This window comes from Oncorhynchus mykiss, chromosome 21, assembly GCF_013265735.2.
Source record: "Oncorhynchus mykiss isolate Arlee chromosome 21, USDA_OmykA_1.1, whole genome shotgun sequence".
In the NCBI taxonomy this organism is placed as follows: Eukaryota; Metazoa; Chordata; class Actinopteri; order Salmoniformes; family Salmonidae; genus Oncorhynchus; species Oncorhynchus mykiss.
This window is the reverse complement of record NC_048585.1, coordinates 63,418,893-63,440,858: the sequence shown is the minus strand read 5'-3', so window position 1 is coordinate 63,440,858 and position 21,966 is coordinate 63,418,893. Positions and strand designations below refer to the sequence as shown.

Below are 21,966 nucleotides of genomic sequence, written 5' to 3'. Positions count from 1 at the left end.
CAGCCCACATGGGATTATAAAACACTGTGTTTATAGTTTAAAATGTCCAGCCCACATGGGATTATAAAACACTGTGTTTATAGTTTAAAATGTCCAGCCCACATGGGATTATAAACCACTGTGTTTATAGTTTAAAATGTCCAGCCCACTTGGGATTATAAAACACTGTGTTTATAGTTTAAAATGTCCAGCCCACATGGGATTATAAAACACTGTGTTTATAGTTTAAAATGTCCAGCCCACATAGGATTATAAAACACTGTGTTTATAGTTTAAAATGTCCAGCCCACATGGGATTATAAACCACTGTGTTTATAGTTTAAAATGTCCAGCCCACATGGGATTATAAACCACTGTGTTTATAGTTTAAAATGTCCAGCCCACATGGGATTATAAAATACTGTGTTTATAGTTTATATTTAAAATGTCCAGCCCACATAGGATTATAAAACACTGTGTTTATAGTTTAAAATGTCCGGCCCTCATGGGATTATAAAACACTGTGTTTATAGTTTAAAATGTCCAGCCCATTTGGGATTATAAAACACTGTGTTTATAGTTTAAAATGTCCAGCCCACATGGGATTATAAAACACTGTGTTTATAGTTTAAAATGTCCAGCCCATTTGGGATTATAAAACACTGTGTTTATAGTTTAAAATGTCCGGCCCTCATGGGATTATAAAACACTGTGTTTATATTTAAAATGTCCAGCCCACATAGGATTATAAAACACTGTGTTTATAGTTTAAAATGTCCAGCCCACATGGGATTATAAAACACTGTGTTTATAGTTTAAAATGTCCAGCCCATTTGGGATTATAAAACACTGTGTTTATAGTTTATAGTTTAAAATGTCCAGCCCACATAGGATTATAAAACACTGTGTTTATAGTCTAAAATGTCCAGCCCACATGGCATTATAAAACACTGTGTTTATAGTTTAAAATGTCCAGCCCACATGGGATTATAAAACACTGTGTTTATAGTTTATAGTTTAAAATGTCCAGCCCACATGGGATTATAAACCACTGTGTTTATAGTTTAAAATGTCCAGCCCACTTGGGATTATAAAACACTGTGTTTATAGTTTAAAATGTCCAGCCCACATGGGATTATAAAATACTGTGTTTATAGTTTATATTTAAAATGTCCAGCCCACATAGGATTATAAAACACTGTGTTTATATTTAAAATTTCCAGCCCACATGGGATTATAAAACACTGTGTTTATAGTTTAAAATGTCCAGCCCACATAGGATTATAAAACACTGTGTTTATAGTTTAAAATGTCCAGCCCACATGGGATTATAAACCACTGTGTTTATAGTTTAAAATGTCCAGCCCACATGGGATTATAAACCACTGTGTTTATAGTTTAAAATGTCCAGCCCACATGGGATTATAAAATACTGTGTTTATAGTTTATATTTAAAATGTCCAGCCCACATAGGATTATAAAACACTGTGTTTATAGTTTAAAATGTCCGGCCCTCATGGGATTATAAAACACTGTGTTTATAGTTTAAAATGTCCAGCCCATTTGGGATTATAAAACACTGTGTTTATAGTTTAAAATGTCCAGCCCACATGGGATTATAAAACACTGTGTTTATAGTTTAAAATGTCCAGCCCATTTGGGATTATAAAACACTGTGTTTATAGTTTAAAATGTCCGGCCCTCATGGGATTATAAAACACTGTGTTTATATTTAAAATGTCCAGCCCACATAGGATTATAAAACACTGTGTTTATAGTTTAAAATGTCCAGCCCACATGGGATTATAAAACACTGTGTTTATAGTTTAAAATGTCCAGCCCATTTGGGATTATAAAACACTGTGTTTATAGTTTATAGTTTAAAATGTCCAGCCCACATAGGATTATAAAACACTGTGTTTATAGTCTAAAATGTCCAGCCCACATGGCATTATAAAACACTGTGTTTATAGTTTAAAATGTCCAGCCCACATGGGATTATAAAACACTGTGTTTATAGTTTATAGTTTAAAATGTCCAGCCCACATGGGATTATAAAACACTGTTCATAGTTTAAACTGTCCGGCCCTCATGGGATTATAAAACACTGTGTTTATAGTCTAAAATGTCCAGCCCACATGGGATTATAATACATTGTGTTTATAGTCTAAAATGTCCAGCCCACATGGGATTATAAAACACTGTGTTTATAGTTTATATTTAAAATGTCCAGCCCACATGGGATTATAAAACACTGTGTTTATAGTTTATAGTTTAAAATGTCCAGCCCACATGGGATTATAAAACACTGTGTTTATAGTTTATAGTTTAAAATGTCCAGCCCACATGGGATTATAAAACACTGTTCATAGTTTAAACTGTCCGGCCCTCATGGGATTATAAAACACTGTGTTTATAGTCTAAAATGTCCAGCCCACATGGGATTATAATACATTGTGTTTATAGTCTAAAATGTCCAGCCCACATGGGATTATAAAACACTGTGTTTATAGTTTATATTTAAAATGTCCAGCCCACATGGGATTATAAAACACTGTGTTTATAGTTTATAGTTTAAAATGTCCAGCCCACATGGGATTATAAAACACTGTGTTTATAGTTTAAAATGTCCAGCCCACATGGGATTATAAAACACTGTGTTTATAGTTTAAAATGTCCAGCCCACATGGGATTATAAAACACTGTGTTTATAGTTTAAAATGTCCAGCCCACATGGGATTATAAACCACTGTGTTTATAGTTTAAAATGTCTAGCCCACATGGGATTATAAACCACTGTGTTTATAGTTTAAAATGTCCAGCCCATTTGGGATTATAAAACACTGTGTTTATAGTTTATAGTTTAAAATGTCCAGCCCACATGGGATTATAAAACACTGTGTTTATAGTTTAAAATGTCCAGCCCACATGGGATTATAAAACACTGTGTTTATAGTTTATAGTTTAAACTGTCCAGCCCTCATGGGATTATAAACCACTGTGTTTATAGTTTAAAATGTCCAGCCCACATGGGATTATAAAACACTGTGTTTATAGTTTATAATGTCCAGCCCACATGGGATTATAAAACACTGTGTTTATAGTTTAAAATGTCCAGCCCACATAGGATTATAAACCACTGTGTTTATAGTTTAAAATGTCCAGCCCACATGGGATTATAAAACACTGTGTTTATAGTTTAAAATGTCCAGCCCACATGGGATTATAAAACACTGTGTTCATAGTTTAAAATGTCCAGCCCACATGGGATTATAAAACACTGTGTTTATAGTTTAAAATGTCCAGCCCACATGGGATTATAAACCACTGTGTTTATAGTTTAAAATGTCCAGCCCACTTGGGATTATAAAACACTGTGTTTATAGTTTAAAATGTCCAGCCCACATGGGATTATAAAACACTGTGTTTATAGTTTAAAATGTCCAGCCCACATGGGATTATAAAACACTGTGTTCATAGTTTAAAATGTCCAGCCCACATGGGATTATAAAACACTGTTCATAGTTTAAACTGTCCGGCCCTCATGGGATTATAAAACACTGTGTTTATAGTCTAAAATGTCCAGCCCACATGGGATTATAATACATTGTGTTTATAGTCTAAAATGTCCAGCCCACATGGGATTATAAAACACTGTGTTTATAGTTTATATTTAAAATTTCCAGCCCACATGGGATTATAAAACACTGTGTTTATAGTCTAAAATGTCCAGCCCACATGGGATTATAAAACACTGTGTTTATAGTTTAAACTGTCCAGCCCACATGGGATTATAAAACACTGTGTTTATAGTTTATAGTTTAAAATGTCCAGCCCACATGGGATTATAAAACACTGTGTTTATAGTCTAAAATGTCCAGCCCACATGGGATTATAAAACACTGTGTTTATAGTTTAAAATGTCCAGCCCACATGGGATTATAAAACACTGTGTTTATAGTTTAAAATGTTCAGCCCACATGGGATTATAAAACACTGTGTTTATAGTTTAAAATGTCCAGCCCTCATGGGATTATAAAACACTGTGTTTATAGTTTAAACTGTCCAGCCCACATGGGATTATAAAACACTGTGTTTATAGTTTAAAATATCCAGCCCACATAGGATTATAAAACACTGTGTTTATAGTTTAAAATGTCCAGCCCACATGGGATTATAAAACACTGTGTTTATAGTTTAAAATGTCCAGCCCACATGGGATTATAAAACACTGTGTTTATAGTTTATAGTTTAAACTGTCCAGCCCTCATGGGATTATAAACCACTGTGTTTATAGTTTAAAATGTCCAGCCCACATGGGATTATAAAACACTGTGTTTATAGTTTATAATGTCCAGCCCACATGGGATTATAAAACACTGTGTTTATAGTTTAAAATGTCCAGCCCACATAGGATTATAAACCACTGTGTTTATAGTTTAAAATGTCCAGCCCACATGGGATTATAAAACACTGTGTTTATAGTTTAAAATGTCCAGCCCACATAGGATTATAAAACACTGTGTTTATAGTTTAAAATGTCCAGCCCACATGGGATTATAAAACACTGTGTTTATAGTTTAAAATGTCCAGCCCACATGGGATTATAAAACACTGTGTTTATAGTTTAAAATGTCCAGCCCACATGGGATTATAAAACACTGTGTTTATAGTTTATAGTTTAAAATGTCCAGCCCACATGGGATTATAAAACACTGTGTTTATAGTTTATAGTTTAAAATGTCCAGCCCACATGGGATTATAAAACACTGTGTTTATAGTTTAAAATGTCCAGCCCACATGGGATTATAAAACACTGTGTTTATAGTTTAAAATGTCCAGCCCACATGGGATTATAAAACACTGTGTTTATAGTTTATAGTTTAAAATGTCCAGCCCACATGGGATTATAAACCACTGTGTTTATAGTTTAAAATGTCCAGCCCACATGGGATTATAAAACACTGTGTTTATAGTTTATAGTTTAAAATGTCCAGCCCACATGGGATTATAAAACACTGTGTTTATAGTTTAAAATGTCCAGCCCACATGGGATTATAAAACACTGTGTTTATAGTTTAAAATGTCCAGCCCACATGGGATTATAATACACTGTGTTTATAGTTTAAAATGTCCAGCCCACATGGGATTATAAAACACTGTGTTTATAGTTTAAAATGTCCAGCCCACATGGGATTATAAAACACTGTGTTTATAGTTTAAAATGTCCAGCCCACATGGGATTATAATACACTGTGTTTATAGTTTAAAATGTCCAGCCCACATGGGATTATAAAACACTGTGTTTATAGTTTAAAATGTTCAGCCCACATGGGATTATAAAACACTGTGTTTATAGTCTAAAATGTCCGGCCCTGACTATATTCATAGTTTGTAGTTTAAGATGTCCAGGTTAACAGAGAAATTTTGTAAAATTGTGTACAATGTTTTATATTTAATGTATTTATTTTTCCTCGTGTCTTTCTTTCTGTACCTTCAGGGGTTCCTTCCTGACTAAGAAGCAGGACCAGGCCGCTAGGAAGATCATGAGATTCCTACGACGATGCCGACACCGGTCAGTGACCTCACAGCGATGTCACAGTGATATGAGTGATATCAGAGAGAAATCAGAATCTAGTCACTTTTTAATGTTACTGAATGTTTTTTCTCTCTTCTCTCTCTCTCTCTCTCTCTCTCTCTCTCTCTCTCTACTTCCTCTTTCTCCCCCTTTCTCTCTCTCCACCACTTCCCTCCTTACAGGATTAAAGAGTTGAAACAGACTAAGGAGTTAGAGAGGAGAGGGCTTACCACCTAACTCCTCTTTTACCCCTCCTTCATCCTGCCATCCGCCACGGGAGAGAGGGATGACTGATGGAGAAGAGAGAGCAGCCTGTCTGCCCTCCTCCCTTTATTCTCTGTCTCCCTCCCTCCACTGGGGTCGCTCATCACCCCATCCAGCTGTATGCCTCTGTCACTCCTCCTCTCCTCCTGTTCTCCTCGCCTCCTCCTGTACTCCTCCCTTTATTCTCTGTCTCCCTCCCTCCACTGGGGTCGCTCATCACCCCATCCAGCTGTATGCCTCTGTCACTCCTCCTCTCATCCTCCTGTCCTCCTCTCCTCCCCCTGTTCTCCTCTCCTCCCCCTGTTCTCCTCATCTCATCCTCCTGTTCTCCTCTCCTCCCCCTGTTCTCCTCTCCTCCTCTCATCCTCCTGTTCTCCTCTCCTCCTCTCATCCTCCTGTACTCCTCTCCTCCTCTCATCCTCCTGTACTCCTCTCCTCCTCCTGTTCTCCTCTCCTCCTCCTGTTCTCCTCTCCTCCTCTCATCCTCCTGTACTCCTCTCCTCCTCTCATTCACCTGTACTCCTCTCCTCCTCTCATTCTCCTGTACTCCTCTCCTCCTGTACTCCTCCTCTCATCCTCCTGTACTCCTCTCATCCTCCTGTACTCCTCTCCTCCTCCTGTACTCCTCTCCTCCTTCTCTTCATCCCTCTCTCATGATGAAGTCATGCTACTTCTGCAAGAATGCAAACTGCGAAGGGATGGAGAGAGAGAAGTAAAAAAAGGAGAGAGAGACTCCTGCCTTACCCCCTGTTCTGCTGTGGAGAGGAGGAAGAACCTGACTGAATCTGTTTATTCTTTATTTGATCTATTTCTGGGCAAAACAAGACAACTGCAGCTTCTAACTGAATGTATGGAACATAAAAATATATATATATATATATATATACACATATATATTCTACAGATATCAAATAGTACATGTCACTGCTTTTGTGTTATTCGTTGGGGCAGGTATTGTACGTGTATGAAGCGATAGTCACTGAGACAGTAGGACTGAACAGAACACTTAAAGTCTTAAAACAGGGAGATATCTTGACCCTAACTAACTAACCACCTTTACACACAACTAGATGGGTTGGTAAAGAACCTCTATAGTACGTGTAGATTGAACCAGTATAGATCTAGACCACCTAGAGAGGAACCACCTCATGTTAGTGTAGATAGAACCAGTATAGATCTAGACCACCTAGAGAGAACCACCTCATGTTAGTGTAGATTGAACCAGTATAGATCTAGACCACCTAGAGAGAAACCACCTCATGTTAGTGTAGATAGAACCAGTATAGATCTACACTACCTAGAGAGAAACCACCTCATGTTAGTGTAGATATAACCAGTATAGATCTAGACCACCTAGAGAGAAACCACCTCATGTTAGTGTAGATAGAACCAGTATAGATCTAGACCACCTAGAGAGAAACCACCTCATGTTAGTGTAGATAGAACCAGTATAGATCTAGACCACCTAGAGAGAAACCACCTCATGTTAGTGTAGATAGAACCAGTATAGATCTAGACCACCTAGAGAGAAATCACCAGGTGTCCCAAAGTCTTAAAGAAACAAACCAACCAATCAACTGACTGAGACCATTTTACTAACTAGTCAGTTATAGAAGCTAGGAGGGGTTTGATGATAATGAAGACAGTGAGGTTTCAGATTGTGTTGTAGGAGCATTATAGGTTGGTTGCTGTAACGTTGCAGGGTGGTTGTAGGAGGGTTTGGTCTGCGAGAGACTGTAAACGTCCTGATCCTTTACATTATCAGGGTTAGAGGTCAGGCTAACACAACGTCCTTAACTCATCCTTTACACTGTCAGGGGTTAAAGGTCAGGCTAACACAACGTCCTTAACTCTTCAAACCCTTCTGACGGACAACACAGAAAGATGTTTACCAACACACAATTATTACACACACTGGTTTATACACTGATTACATGTATTAATGGTCTATAAACTGTATTAATGGTTTATAAACTGTATTAATGGTTTATAAACTGTATTAATGGTTTATAAACTGTATTAATGGTTTATAAACTGTATTAATGGTTTATAAACTGTATTAATGGTTTATAAACTGTATTAATGGTTTATAAACTGTATTAATGGTCTATAAACTGTATTAATGGTTTATAAACTGTATTAATGGTCTATAAACTGTATTAATGGTCTATAAACTGTATTAATGGTTTATAAACTGTATTAATGGTCTATAAACTGTATTAATGGTTTATAAACTGTATTAATGGTTTATAAACTGTATTAATGGTTTATAAACTGTATTAATGGTTTATAAACTGTATTAATGGTTTATAAACTGTATTAATGGTTTATAAACTGTATTAGTGGTTTATAAACTGTATTAATGGTCTATAAACTGTATTAATGGTTTATAAACTGTATTAATGGTTTATAAACTGTATTAATGGTTTATAACACACTATCTAATGGTTCCTAAACACTCTACGGCAGTAAGAACGCGCAATACTCATTTTTACTATTGCACTCTATTACAACCTACCAACTCTGAAAGAAAGAGACAAGCAAACCAACTGTAGACGTGATAGAAGGTGCTGTCTGACTGGGCTTGGTGTACATACTGTAACATACAGTCTGGTTGAAGATTTATTATCATATTATATTATGACTCTGTCCTTTATGAGATTGCTCTGCTTGCTTGACTGATGAACCTTGGGCTGTTCCCAATGGGCCCCTATTCACTATGTAGTACACTACCCATAGGGCTCTGGTCTAAAGTAGTGCACTATATAGGGCTCTGGTCTAAAGTAGTGCACTATATAGGGAATAGGGTGCCATTTGGGATGTATTTTCTGATGTGTTGTTTACTGTAGTGGACCCTATATAGCAGTGCACTACTTCAACCAGAGCTTTCTATAAATAGGGAACAGGGAGTCATTGGGGATGCGACCCGTGGTTTCACATTATCTTACTACTGGGTGTCCCAATAGCTCCCTGTTCACTATATACTAGTGCACTATGTAGGGAATAGGGGACCCAACTATGAGATTATTATTACTGGTGTTCTGTTAATATATTAAACGACTGAGTTGATTTATTTTGCATGAGTTTGTAACAGTTTTTACATTTTCAAAACTTTTCAAAAATATTATGAAGTATTAAAAAAAGATGACGTGTCTATTTTTCTGTTTTTTCTCTGCTGGTGTTTGAGTATTAAATGTTTATTTATGAATATTATGATTATTCTAATTTAAGACATTTATTGATCTGTGGTTGGTTATTTTAATGCAGACCAAATGGCACCCTATTCCCTATATAGGGCACTACTTTAGATCAGGACCCATAGGGATGTGGTTAAAAGTAGGGCACTACTTAGATCAGGACCCATAGGGATGTGGTTAAAAGTAGGGCACTACTTAGATCAGGACCCATAGGGATGTGGTTAAAAGTAGGGCACTACTTAGATCAGGACCCATAGGGATGTGGTTAAAAGTAGGGCACTACTTTAGATCAGGTCCCATAGGGATGTGGTTAAAAGTAGGGCACTACTTAGATCAGGACCCATAGGGATGTGGTTAAAAGTAGGGCACTACTTTAAAATCAGGACCCATAGGGATGTGGTTAAAAGTAGGGCACTACTTTAGATCAGGTCCCATAGGGATGTGGTTAAAAGTAGGGCACTACTTTAGATCAGGTCCCATAGGGATGTGGTTAAAAGTAGGGCACTACTTTAAAATCAGGACCCATAGGGAGGTGGTTAAAAGTAGGGCACTACTTTAGATCAGGTCCCATAGGGATGTGGTTAAAAGTAGGGCACTACTTTAGATCAGGTCCCATAGGGATGTGGTTAAAAGTAGGGCACTACTTTAAAATCAGGACCCATAGGGAGGTGGTTAAAAGTAGGGCACTACTTTAGATCAGGTCCCATAGGGATGTGGTTAAAAGAAGGGCACGAAAGGGAAAAGGGTGCCATTTGGAAAGCAGTGTTTTGTTTCTACTTCCTGTCACTTTGTACATTTGGGTTTCCTTGGCGACGTTCTTTTACGACTGCGATTGTCACAATGACAACACTTGTTTTATCTATTTCATAATAGATGGAACTAAATAAACTATAAACCCTCAACGTGTGTGTGTGTGTGTGTGTGTGTGTGTGTGTGTGTGTGTGTGTGTGTGTGTGTGTGTGTGTGTGTGTGTGTGTGTGTGTGTGTGTGTGTGTGTGTGTTATCAATATATATGGCTCTATTTCCTCTCAGATTCTAAAATGCTAATTAACATCAACATCATGACATCCCTGCAAGAATACAAATCCCTGCCAGCTCCTGCAGGTCATCTCTGATACCATTACTACCAGGTATTGATCCTACAGGTCATCTCTGATACCATTACTACCAGGTATTGATCCTACAGGTCATCTCTGATACCATTACTACCAGGTATTGATCCTACAGGTCATCTCTGATACCATTACTACCAGGTATTGATCCTACAGGTCATCTCTGATACCTTTACTACCAGGTATTGATCCTGCAGGTCATCTCTGATACCATTACTACCAGGTATTGATCCTGCAGGTCATCTCTGATACCATTACTACCAGGTATTGATCCTGCAGGTCATCTCTGATACCATTACTACCAGGTATTGATCCTGCAGGTCATCTCTGATACCATTACTACCAGGTATTGATCCTGCAGGTCATCTCTGATACCTGTACTACCAGGTATTGATCCTGCAGGTCTCTAGCAGACACCTTTACTACCAGGTATTGATCCTACAGGTCATCTCTGATACCATTACTACCAGGTATTGATCCTGCAGGTCATCTCTGATACCATTACTACCAGGTATTGATCCTGCAGGTCTCTAGCAGACACCTTTACTACCAGGTATTGATCCTACAGGTCATCTCTGATACCATTACTACCAGGTATTGATCCTGAGGTCATCTCTGATACCATTACTACCAGGTATTGATCCTGCAGGTCATCTCTGATACCTTTACTACCAGGTATTGATCCTGCAGGTCATCTCTGATACCATTACTACCAGGTATTGATCCTGCAGGTCATCTCTGATACCATTACTACCAGGTATTGATCCTGCAGGTCATCTCTGATACCTTTACTACCAGGTATTGATCCTGCAGGTCATCTCTGATACCTTTACTACCAGGTATTGATCCTACAGGTCATCTCTGATACCATTACTACCAGGTATTGATCCTGCAGGTCATCTCTGATACCTTTACTACCAGGTATTGATCCTGCAGGTCATCTCTGATACCTGTACTACCAGGTATTGATCCTACAGGTCATCTCTGATACCATTACTACCAGGTATTGATCCTGCAGGTCATCTCTGATACCTTTACTACCAGGTATTGATCCTGCAGGTCATCTCTGATACCATTACTACCAGGTATTGATCCTACAGGTCATCTCTGATACCATTACTACCAGGTATTGATCCTACAGGTCATCTCTGATACCTTTACTACCAGGTATTGATCCTGCAGGTCATCTCTGATACCTTTACTACCAGGTATTGATCCTGCAGGTCATCTCTGATACCATTACTACCAGGTATTGATCCTGCAGGTCATCTCTGATACCATTACTACCAGGTACTGATCCTGCAGGTCATCTCTGATACCATTACTACCAGGTATTGATCCTGCAGGTCATCTCTGATACCATTACTACCAGGTATTGATCCTGAGGTCATCTCTGATACCTTTACTACCAGGTATTGATCCTGCAGGTCATCTCTGATACCATTACTACCAGGTATTGATCCTGCAGGTCATCTCTGATACCATTACTACCAGGTATTGATACTGAGGTCATCTCTGATACCTTTACTACCAGGTATTGATCCTGAGGTCATCTCTGATACCATTACTACCAGGTATTGATCCTGCAGGTCATCTCTGATACCTTTACTACCAGGCATTGATCCTGCAGGTCTCTAGCAGACACCTTTACTACCAGGTATTGATCCTACAGGTCATCTCTGATACCTTCACTACCAGGTATTGATCCTGCAGGTCATCTCTGATACCTTTACTATCAGGTATTGATCCTGCAGGTCTCTAGCTGATACCATTACTACCAGGTATTGTGGGGCTAACACAAGTCTGAGTTTCTCATAGCCTAATTTTCTAGACATCAACGTACATCTAATTTTAGACGTCACTGCAGAACACCCGCCATATGCATATGCCCACATACTTACCTGTGGGGCAAACAAGACCCGAATTTCATATCATTTTCAAGACATCAATGTAGCAGTAAAATAAATATCACAATATCAGAATATGCTTCCAATAAAATACATCAATGTAGACTACAGCAGAACACATAATATATAGGCCTCCTGCCTATGTGATAGTATGAAGCACATATTCAGATTCACAGCACAGAACAAGTTTGTAAAGAAAAAAAAAATCCTTACCTTAGTTTTCAAAACCTCCCACAATGACTCTTGCCGTGTCAAGTCCTTTAAACTCCTGATCATCCATTTCTTGCTCAAAGTCATGACCGGGCCTGTGGCTGTGACGTTTCGCCTCCTTCTCAGGCTGTTCTGAAGACTCTGACTGTAGTGTATTTTCAGTCTTAACTATAACCTGGGTGTCTTCTCTAGTCTTCAAGGTTGGATGCCACCAAACGGGCCTTGGTTCAAAAACACTTTTTCTGAGGGCTCTTTGTTGGTTTTTAAGTCTGAGGATGTTACTGTGCAGTCCACACACTAGTTGCATCCCTCCAGTCGTTTCTAGCCCCAAGCGCCGTCCCTAACTTTTTAGAGTGGTGATGCTGAACTGGCGGGATTAGCATCGCTGCTAGCTAAGGCATCGCCATCAGGAACAGGTTGCCCCTCACTCCTCTCCTCCGGGACTGACAGTTCTCTGGTTCCTTCTGGGTTCGATTCACCATCTTTCTTTGTGGACTATAAAAACGTAATCTCGATGGCCTTTTCTTTTCCCCTTGTTTCAAATCAGTAGGGAGACGACTAGCCTAGTCACTAGTTGACCACCACTACCAAGACCTGTGTCAAGATCAGTTACTTACCCTACTGGCCCTCCCCATAACCTCTATGTACAAATGAGAGCAGGTCTGGAATCAGTGAGTCAGGATAGGATGATTACAGAGAAGGATCACCGTGCTTTTACATGTCTTTCTGGGGAACGGGAGAAATAACGAGGAGACAACTTGATTTAACGCTGATCGCTTTTATTACAATGTTTACAGTGAAACAATTAATAAATCATGCTGCGAGAGGTACCGAATCTGGGAAAATAGTTCCCGGAAGGAACCAAGTCAAATCTGAGAGGTGTCAGATTCTGTTCCGGCAGGATCCGGCTCAAATTAAGTACTGCTTCTACTCAATTAAATACACCTAATTTGCTTATAAATAGCTATTGTAAATAACCTCATGTTATTATGTCTTGTAAAGTCCCCTCTACTCAATCCAGCTGTAAATAGACCTGATAAATACTTTGTCACTCATGAATGCTGCCTAAATAAATGTAGAAACACCATCAAATGGTTCGTTCGATTGGCTTTCATATCAAAATAAACTATTTGTGGAATTCAACCTTTTGTCTGTAACATCAGCTGTTTTTATTAAACAGTGGGTTCGAGTTAGCAAACATAAAAAAATAAACACTGAATTCTCTAGGTCAGTCTGCCAGGTGTGAATCCTTTATACTGGCCATTAGGGTCAACAGTTCTGTGGCCCTGCCGAAGCATGTCATGCTGCCAACAGATGAATTAGCATTTCATGCTGCCAACAGATGAACTAGCATGTCATGCTGCCAACAGATGAACTAGCATGTCATGCTGCCAACAGATGAACTAGCATGCCATGCTGCCAACAGATGAACTAGCATGCCATGCTGCCAACAGATGAACTAGCATGCCATGCTGCCAACAGATGAACTAGCATGTCATGCTGCCAACAGATGAACTAGCATGTCATGCTGCCAACAGATGAACTAGCATGCCATGCTGCCAATAGATGAACTAGCATGTCATGCTGCCAACAGATGAACTAGCATGTCATGCTTCCAATAGATGAACTAGCATGCCATGCTGCCAACAGATGAACTAGCATGCCATGCAGCCAACAGATGAACTAGCATGCCATGCTGCCAATAGATGAACTAGCATGTCATGCTGCCAACAGATGAACTAGCATGTCATGCTGCCAATAGATGAACTAGCATGTCATGCTGCCAACAGATGAACTAGCATGCCATGCTGCCAACAGATGAACTAGCATGCCATGCTGCCAACAGATGACCTAGCATGTCATGCTGCCAACAGATGAACTAGCATGCCATGCTGCCAACAGATGAACTAGCATGTCATGCTGCCAACAGATGAACTAGCATGTCATGCTGCCAACAGATGAACTAGCATGCCATGCTGCCAACAGATGACCTAGCATGTCATGCTGCCAACAGATGAACTAGCATGTCATGCTGCCAACAGATGAACTAGCATGCCATGCTGCCAACAGATGAACTAGCATGTCATGCTGCCAACAGATGAACTAGCATGTCATGCTGCCAACAGATGAACTAGCATGTCATGCTGCCAACAGATGAACTAGCATGTCATGCTGCCAACAGATGACCTAGCATGTCATGCTGCCAACAGATGAACTAGCATGTCATGCTGCCAACAGATGAACTAGCATGTCATGCTGCCAACAGATGAACTAGCATGCCATGCTGCCAACAGATGAACTAGCATGTCATGCTGCCAACAGATGAACTAGCATGTCATGCTGCCAACAGATGAACTAGCATGTCATGCTGCCAACAGATGAACTAGCATGTCATGCTGCCAACAGATGAACTAGCATGCCATGCTGCCAACAGATGAACTAGCATGTCATGCTGCCAACAGATGAACTAGCATGTCATGCTGCCAACAGATGAACTAGCATGTCATGCTGCCAACAGATGAACTAGCATGCCATGCTGCCAACAGATGAACTAGCATGCCATGCTGCCAACAGATGACCTAGCATGTCATGCTGCCAACAGATGAACTAGCATGTCATGCTGCCAACAGATGAACTAGCATGCCATGCTGCCAACAGATGAACTAGCATGTCATGCTGCCAACAGATGAACTAGCATGCCATGTGTGTGTGTGTGTAAATCTTATTTATTTGTCTCTAAGGTCTGCTCACCAAGGTGTTTCTACGGTAACCAGAGGAGGAGACGATGTTTCCATGGAGATTCAGACCAAGATCCCCCCCTGGCCATTCCCCAGACCAATCTGATATGTTCTAGGGGCCAACAGGGCCCAGACCCACTGGCTCCAGGTCATCTACAAGTCCATGCTAGGTAAAGCTCCGCCTTATCTCAGTTCACTGGTCACGATGGCAACACCCACCCGTAGCACGCGCTCCAGCAGGTGTATCTCACTGATCATCCCTAAAGCCAACACCTCATTTGGCCACCTTTCGTTCCAGTTCTCTGCTGCCTGTGACTGGAACGAATTGCAAAAATCGCTGAAGTTGGAGACTTTTATCGCCCTCACCAACTTCAAACATCTGCTATCTGAGCAGCTAACCGATCGCTGCAGCTGTACATAGTCTATCGGTAAATAGCCCACCCAATTCACCTATCTCATCCCCATACTGTTTTTATTTATTTTCTTTTTTGCTCTTTTGCACACCAATATCTCTACCTGTACATGACCATCTGATCATTTATCACTCCAGTGTTAATCTGCTGAATTGTAATTATTCGCCTACCTCCTCATGTCTTTTGCACACAATGTATATAGACTCTCTTTTTTTCTACTGTGTTATTGACTTGTTAATTGTTTACTCCATGTGTAACTCTGTGTTGTCTGTTCACACTGCTATGCTTTATCTTGGCCAGGTCGCAGTTGTAAATGAGAACTTGTTCTCAACTAGCCTACCTGGTTAAATAAAGGTGTTCTCAACTGGCCACCTGGTTAAATAAAGGTGTTCTCAACTGGCCACCTGGTTAAATAAAGGTGAAATAAAAATAAAATAAAAATGTTCTAGGGACCAACAGGGCTGATATGTTCTAGGGACCAACAGGGCTGATATGTTCTAGGGACCAACAGGGCTGATATGTTCTAGGGACCAACAGGGCTGATATGTCCAACAGGGCTGATATGTTCTAGGGACCAACAGGGCTGATATGTTCTAGGGACCAACAGGGCTGATATGTTCTAGGGGCCAACAGGGCTGATATGTCCAACAGGGCTGATATGTTCTAGGGACCAACAGGGCTGATATGTTCTAGGGACCAACAGGGCTGATATGTCCAACAGGGCTGATATGTTCTAGGGACCAACAGGGCTGATATGTTCTAGGGACCAACAGGGCTGATATGTCCAACAGGGCTGATATGTTCTAGGGACCAACAGGGCTGATATGTTCTAGGGACCAACAGGGCTGATATGTTCTAGGGACCAACAGGGCTGATATGTCCAACAGGGCTGATATGTTCTAGGGACCAACAGGGCTGATATGTTCTAGGGACCAACAGGGCTGATATGTTCTAGGGACCAACAGGGCTGATATGTCCAACAGGGCTGATATGTTCTAGGGACCAACAGGGCTGATATGTTCTAGGGACCAACAGGGCTGATATGTTCTAGGGACCAACAGGGCTGATATGTCCAACAGGGCTGATATGTTCTAGGGACCAACAGGGCTGATATGTTCTAGGGACCAACAGGGCTGATATGTCCAACAGGGCTGATATGTCCAACAGGGCTGATATGTTCTAGGGACCAACAGGGCTGATATGTTCTAGGGACCAACAGGGCTGATATGTCCAACAGGGCTGATATGTTCTAGGGACCAACAGGGCTGATATGTTCTAGGGACCAACAGGGCTGATATGTTCTAGGGACCAACAGGGCTGATATGTTCTAGGGACCAACAGGGCTGATATGTTCTAGGATCCAACAGGGCTGATATGTTCTAGGGACCAACAGGGCTGATATGTTCTAGGGACCAACAGGGCTGATATGTTCTAGGGACCAACAGGGCTGATATGTTCTAGGGGCCAACAGGGCTGATATGTTCTAGGGGCCAACAGGGCTGATATGTTCTAGGGACCAACAGGGCTGATATGTTCTAGGATCCAACAGGGCTGATATGTTCTAGGGACCAACAGGGCTGATATGTTCTAGGGACCAACAGGGCTGATATGTTCTAGGGACCAACAGGGCTGATATGTTCTAGGGGCCAACAGGGCTGATATGTTCTAGGGACCAACAGGGCTGATATGTTCTAGGGACCAACAGGGCTGATATGTTCTAGGGGCCAACAGGGCTGATATGTTCTAGGGGCCAACAGGGCTGATATGTTCTAGGGGCCAACAGGGCTGATATGTTCTAGGGGCCAACAGGGCTGATATGTTCTAGGGGCCAACAGGGCTGATATGTTCTAGGGACCAACAGGGCTGATATGTTCTAGGGGCCAACAGGGCTGATATGTTCTAGGGACCAACAGGGCTGATATGTTCTAGGGGCCAACAGGGCTGATATGTTCTAGGGGCCAACAGGGCTGATATGTTCTAGGGACCAACAGGGCTGATATGTTCTAGGGGCCAACAGGGCTGATATGTTCTAGGGACCAACAGGGCTGATATGTTCTAGGGACCAACAGGGCTGATATGTTCTAGGGACCAACAGGGCTGATATGTTCTAGGGACCAACAGGGCTGATATGTTCTAGGGACCAACAGGGCTGATATGTTCTAGGGGCCAACAGGGCTGATATGTTCTAGGGGCCAACAGGGCTGATATGTTCTAGGGTTCAAGTCCGGCCTCTGGCTTGGCCACTCAAGGACATTTAGAGACTTGTCCTGAAGTCACTCCTACATTGTCTTGGCCTTGTGCTTAGAGTCATTGTCCTGTTGACAGGTGAACCTTCACCTTGAATTTACCACAGGTGGACTCCAATCAAGTTGTAGAAACATGTCAAAGATGATCAATGGAAACAGGATGCACCTGAGCTAAATTTCTAGTCTCATAGCAAACGGTCTGCATACTTATTTAAATAAGTTTTTTCTGTTTTTAATCTTTAACAAACAAATTTCTAAAAAACAGTTTTTGCTTTTTCATAATGGGGTATTGTGATGTCATAATGGGGAATTGTGATGTCATTATGGGGTATTGTGATGTCATTATGGGGCATTGGGTGTAGATTGCTGAGGATTTTAAAAAGAAATCAATTTTAGAATAAGGCTGTAACGTAATTTTTTTTCTCTAAAAAGTAAAGGAGTCTGAATACTTTCCGAAGGCACTGTGTGACGTACTGATACAGGTATTTGGCCCCCCACCACAGCACCTTCTCATTTCACCTGCCACAGGTGAACCAAAAAGGGTCCCCGCACCTCCACCACCTCTCTGGTTGGCCTGAATGAGATGGACCACATCAAAAAGTGCTCCTGGTGTCCTCTCCAGCATCATCATTAAGACACCATGCCCCTCTCTCTTTGACAGCTGTTCAAGATACTTATTCAGGATCGGTGTCCCATCCACGGGAAGGTTGAGCTAACGTAGGCTAATATGATTAGCATAAGGTTGTAAGTAACAAGAACATTTCCCAGGACATAGACATATCTGATGTTGGCAGAAAGCTTAAATTCTTGTTAATCTAACTGCACTGTCTAATTTACGGTAGCTATTACAGTGAAAGAATACCATGCAATTGTTTGAGGAGAGTGCACAGTTATGAACTTGAAAAGTTACTAATAAACCAATTAGGCACATTTGGGCAGTCTTGATACAAAATGTTGAACAGAAATACAATGGGTTAGAGGTCGACTGATTAATTAGGGCCGATTAATTAGGGCCGATTTCAAGTTTTCATAACAATCAGATTTTTTTTTTTATACCTTTATTTAATCTTTATTTAACTAGGCAAGTCCGTTAAGAACACATTCTTATTTTCAATGACGGCCTGGGAACGGTGGGTTAACTGCCTCGTTCAGGGGCAGAACGACAGATTTTCACCTTGTCAGCTCGGGGGATTCAATCTTGCAACCTAACAGTTAACTAGTCCAACGCTATAACCACCTACCTCTTTTTGCACTCCACGAGGAGACTGCCTGTTACGCGAATGCCGTAAGCCAAGGTAAGTTACTAGCTAGCATTAAACTTCTCTTATAAAAAACAATCAATCAATCATAATCACTAGTTAACTACACATGGTTGATGATATTACTAGTTTATCTAGCGTGTCCTGCGTTGCATATAATCTGACTGAGCATACAAGCACACAAGTATCTAAGTATCTGACTGAGCGGTGGTAGGCAGCAGCAGGCTCGTAAGCATTCATTCAAACAGCACTTTCGTGCGTTTTGCCAGCAGCTCTTCGTTGTGCGTCAAGCATTGCGCTGTTTATGACTTCAAACCTATCAACTCCCGAGATTAGGTTGGTGAAACTGATGTGAAATGGCTAGCTAGTTAGCGTGGTGCGCGCTAATAGCGTTTCAAACGTCACTCGCTCTGAGACTTGGAGTAGTTGTTTCCCTTGCTCTACATGGGTAACGCTGCTTCGAGGGTGGCTGTTGTTGTTGTGTTGCTAGTTCAAGCCCAGGTAGCGGCGAGGAGAGGGACGGAAGCTATACTGTTACACTGGCAATACTGAAGTGCCTATAAGAACATCCAATAGTCAAAGATTTATGAGATACAAATGGTATAGAGGGAAATAGTCCTTTAATTCCTATAATAACTACAACCTAAAACTTCTTACCTGGGAATATTGAAGACTCATGTTAAAAGGAACCACCAGCTTTCATATGTTCTCATGTTCTGAACAAGGAACTGAAACGTTAGCTTTCTTACATGGCACATATTGCACTTTTACTTTCTTCTCCAACACTTTGTTTGTGCATTATTTAAACCAAATTGAACATGTTTCATTATTTATTTGAGGCTAAATTGATTTTATTGATGTATTACATTAAGTTAAAATAAGTGTTCATTCAGTACTGTTGTAATTGTCATTATTACAAATAAATTTAAAAAATAGTCCGATTAATCGGTATTTGCTTTACTTGGTCCTCCAATAATCGGTATCGGCGTTGAAAAATCATCATCGGTCGACCTCTACAATGGTTCATTGGATCAGCCTAAAACGTTGCACATACACAGCTGCCTTCTAGTGGCCAAAATCTAAATTGCAACTGGGCTGGAATAATACATTTTGGCTTGTCTCTTTTTTACAGTTGTTTTTTTCTTTGTATTATCTTTTCCCAGATCTATTGTGTTTTATTCTCCTACATTCATTTCACATTTCCGCAAACTTCAAAGTGTTTCCTTTCAAATGGTATCAAGAATATGCATATCCTTGCTTCGGGTCCTGAGCTACAAGCAGTTCGATTTGAGTGTCATTTTAGGAAAAAAGCGCCGGTTCCTTATTAACCTGTAACTGAGTAACTTAAGATGACCCTAAGAAGTTCCTCTGTCCAGTGTCTGTGTTCTTTTGTCCATCTTAATCTTTTATTTTTATTGGCCAGTCTGAGATATGGCTTTTTCTTTGCAACTCTGCCTAGAAGAACATCCCGGAGTCGTCTCTTCACTGTTGACGTTGAGACTGGTGTTTTGTGGGTACTATTTAATGAAGCTGCCAGTTGAGGACTTGTGAGGCGCCTGTTTCTCAAACTAGACACTAATGTACTTGTCCTCTTGCTCAGTTGTGCACCGGGGCCTCCCAGTCCTCTTTCTATTTTGGCCAGTTTGCGCTGTTCTTTGAAGGGAGTAGTACACAGCGTTGTACGAGATCTTCAGTTTCTTGGCAATTTCTCACATGGAATAGCCTTCATATCTCAGAACAAGAATAGACTGACGAGTTACAGAAGAAAGTTAATTGTTTTTGGCCATTTTGAGCCTGTAATTGAACCCACAAATACTGACGCTCCAGATACTCAACTAGTCTAAAGAAGGCCAGTTTTATTGCTTCTTTAAATCAGGACAACAGTATTAAGCTGTGCTAACAATTGCAAAATGATAAACTTGGATTAGCTAACACAGGAGCAGGAACACGGGAGTGATGGTTGCTGATAATGGGCCTCTGTATGTCTATGTAGATATTCCATTAGAAATCAGCCGTTTCCAGCTACAACAGTCATTTACAACATTAACAATGTCTACACTGTATTTCTGATCAATTTGATGTTATTTTAATGGACAAAAAAAGTGTTTTTCTTTAAAAAACAAGGACTTTTCTAAGTGACCCCAAACGTTTGAACGGTAGTGTACATTCTTACGTTGTGAGAGACGGGGAGAGAGACATTACATTCTTACGTTGTGCCAATAAAGCAAACTGAATTTATTTATTTTTTAATTGAAAGAGACATGAAGAGAAAGAGTGGACTAACACGATGAGACTGAACCTAGAGCAGTGGTTCTCTCCCCACGTCCCAACAGCAGCCAACAGTGGGACCAATACCAAACTGACCTGGGATCAGTGTTACTAACAGAGTACAGATCAGATGAGACAGGAGAACAGGCATTAACTTTCCATAAACAAAATGGTTATTTCAATAACTAGATGGAAAACACATTTCATATTTCAACATTACCAATACAGACCAATCAATATTAACAAAATACATAGTTTGACACCAAAAGAGAGAGAGAGGACAAGAGATTAATTCACAGTATGTAGAATCAACTGATGTTTAACTTGACATAGAGAGGAGGATGCGTCTGAGACCTGTGTATCAGGGACGGGGTGACGGTGTTGGTGTTTCCCACGAGGAGAAGGTGCTGATCTTTGGCCATCACAACCCCTGTCTGACACTTTGGATTATCTGGAAGATAGCTGAGAGAGAGAGAGAGAGAGAGAGAGATGGAGAGAGAGAGACGGAGAGAGAGAGACGGAGAGAGAGAGAGACGGGGAGAGAGAGACGGGGAGAGAGAGACGGGGAGAGAGAGACGGGGAGAGAGAGAGACGGGGAGAGAGAGAGACGGGGAGAGAGAGAGACGGAGAGAGAGAGACGGGGAGAGAGAGAGACGGAGAGAGAGACGGGGAGAGAGAGAGACGGGGAGAGAGAGAGACGGGGAGAGAGAGAGACGGAGAGAGAGACGGGGAGAGAGAGAGACGGAGAGAGAGACGGGGAGAGAGACGGGGAGAGAGACGGGGAGAGAGAGAGAC

At 40.8% G+C, this 21,966-nt stretch overlaps 1 protein-coding gene across 1 annotated transcript in view; it reads left to right on the top strand.

The window, feature by feature from the left end:
• camta2 (calmodulin binding transcription activator 2) overlaps nt 1-6,184 on the top strand; it is a 127,436-nt gene extending 121,252 nt beyond the window's left edge. Inside the window, exons 23-24 of the mRNA XM_036956534.1 lie at nt 5,480-5,554; nt 5,740-6,184. Coding sequence (XP_036812429.1) covers nt 5,480-5,554; nt 5,740-5,794 — 130 coding nt within the window. The 3' untranslated portion in view covers nt 5,795-6,184. The remainder of the gene's footprint in view (nt 1-5,479; nt 5,555-5,739) is intronic.
• The last annotated feature ends 15,782 nt before the right edge of the window (nt 6,185-21,966 follow it).